This window comes from Ruditapes philippinarum, unplaced genomic scaffold (genome assembly GCF_026571515.1).
Source record: "Ruditapes philippinarum isolate M1 unplaced genomic scaffold, ASM2657151v2 ctg11257_1_1_1_1, whole genome shotgun sequence".
NCBI lineage: Eukaryota > Metazoa > Mollusca > Bivalvia > Venerida > Veneridae > Ruditapes > Ruditapes philippinarum.
In genome coordinates, this window is record NW_026862632.1 from 28,297 (window position 1) to 30,822 (window position 2,526).

The 2,526-nt window shown below is 32.5% G+C and overlaps 1 protein-coding gene across 1 annotated transcript; it reads left to right on the plus strand.

Moving 5' to 3' along the window:
• Nucleotides 1-1,041: 1,041 nt before the first annotated feature.
• Nucleotides 1,042-2,201, plus strand: LOC132719656 (dopamine beta-hydroxylase-like; the record flags this gene model as incomplete). The annotated part of the gene is made up of 2 exons (XM_060703462.1): nt 1,042-1,504; nt 2,055-2,201. Coding segments are annotated over exons 1-2 (447 nt in total), but the record flags the coding sequence as incomplete, so codon positions are not given.
• Nucleotides 2,202-2,526: the final 325 nt, after the last annotated feature.

Consider the following 2,526-nt stretch of genomic DNA (forward strand, 5'->3'; position numbering starts at 1 on the left):
ATTTAGAATCAATTTAAAACTTTTCGCCTCTTTGTAAAAAACTTACCTCGGTTATCGGTTATTGAATTTTCTAACAGGGTTTTAAACCGACCGTACCCGTTTAAACGGATAAACGTGACACTCCTTACATATTTAACTGTATGTATATTAATTAGACTATTTGCAGTGGTATCACGCACCGCCTTATCTTTATGAATATTTATGATTTATTTTAAATCAAATACAAATATTTTTCAGCAATTGGAAATACATTCTAGATTTGCCAACATATTTTTCTTTTTGCGTATCTATTTAATGCATAACATGAAAAAATTAATGTAACAAAAGTATTTTTAAGTTAAATTCATTGATAGCAGGGACTTATGCACGGCAAAATGTTTGCGTTTTGCGGTTAAATGTCAGTTTCACGGCCATAATGCTTAAAAGTATATAAGTTTTTACAGCCTGATATTGACATTGCCTTCGTTAAAAGAGAGGAGGGCGGGAAGGAAGGGGGCAGAAGTCTGGGGTATGTAGATTGGAGGGGGGAGGGGGTCGTTGGTGATTGATGAGGCACAATAATTAACACTAAGTATCCTTATGTTAACCTAGTCGTGTAAACTTAAACTCAAAATTTTTAAGCTGAATATTTATTTCATTAAAATCTGTATTTCTTAACAGTGCGTTTTTCATGCAGATTATTGAATATTCTATTTTCATGCACAAGTTCTTTTGCACCAACGCCCTATACTTGACCTAGCTTTACACATATTGCGGGGCTATAGTCGGGTATTTTACATGTTACTGTTTCCCGCAAAACAAGGATTTTACAATGGCTTTGCAGGTCTCTTAGTAGAATTCACGGCATTTCTCCTAAAAACCGAAGTAGCTACTGACAGGTGCTTAATACATTTCTATTGACGCAATTCAACTGAAGAAACTTTCTAGGTTATTTCATGAACAGAGAACCAATTTACAACATACAGTTACATATGTATGTATATGTATAATGAAATTCATTATTCATGTATAATTTCCCTATTATATTACATGTAGTCGGAACAGTATTTTGCTATTTCATTAACAGTTTAGAAACCTGATAATAACATTCTATAGAAACTTTTCCACGCATTTAAACGTTTTATTGAAATGAAGGACGCAATGATTTTATGATCTTGTTTTCATTTCGTCCGAAATAGTTGCAAAAATATATAGGATTTACACCATGTGCCGTAGTATCAAAACCTTGCTCGCCGAAATTTATCTGCTGAGTGCATGTTGGCGAAGTGTTTTAACAATTTGTCCGAACATATCCGAATATCCGTATTCTGTTTTCTTGGACAAATCGCATCATTTTGAGTTTTCCTGGCGGCTAGATTATGAGAAAGAACTTGTGCACTTCCGGGTATGTTTGGCCTCACATCCAGCTTCAGTGTTTGGTGTTGGATTCTCAAACTATGGAGAGATGGAAAATTCAGACTTTGTGATATACTGGACAAGCGAATCTGGAGTACATCATTTTCAGGTCTGTACTCATAAAATATTTATTTTGAAAAATAAGAAAATGCTAAACCGCCTAGCCAATCCTCTTTATTTTAAATTTCCATTGGAACTGAAATAAACTTATAAATCATATGCAATTTGATAGTTGTAATAAGAACGTAGTATAAAATAGTACAAACATTATCATAACAGTGGAATGGATGGGGGAGTGAAGACATTCATTTCTTCTTACATCATGGAAGTTGGTACAAAAAACAATTCATCAGAGTTAAATTAAAGCTATATTATTAACCTAGACGTTAAGATATTACGGCCGTACCATCATTTCGAATCACATTATTTTTTCCGTTGAATTTTACTTTAAGTACAATATGTACGGGTTATCATGAATAAACTTTCGTTGTTTTTAATTACCCTTTGTATGGTTGATTATATATATAATAAAGTAGTGATATAATATAGCGTCTAAGACGGAATTTCATCTCCTAGTAATTATTTAATTGTGCAAATAAGACCTTTTTAAGATAAAAACGGAATACTTAAACAGTGAAATTATCAAAAATATTTTTCAGGACATGTATACGGATAGTGAAGGAATCCCTCATGTTGACAAGAAACAAGACTACAAGCTTGAACACGTACAGACGCAAGGAAAGCACGTTATTCTCGTGTTTAACCGGAAGTTTGACACGTGTGATAAGCATGACTATATATTTGATGTAAGTAGTTGAATAGCTGCACGTGCTTCTTTTCATTCATTAAGGAGCATTCCTCCAAATTTATGTTCCTTAAAATTTTGAAAATGTATTAAGATATAAAATATTGTCAAGTGAACAACGAAAGTAACTTTTACATTTCGAACGACACTTAAAATCTATGACTTTTACCAGAATTGATCAGAATATGCAAAAACAGCCTTTTGCGTTAGTCACCCAGTAAAAATATGGTACTAATAGATACTTCAAAACCGGTCAATAATTGATGTAACAGGTAAATTATTTCTTGAATCATTTTTCTATATATTTTTTTTTAATTCTTAGTATA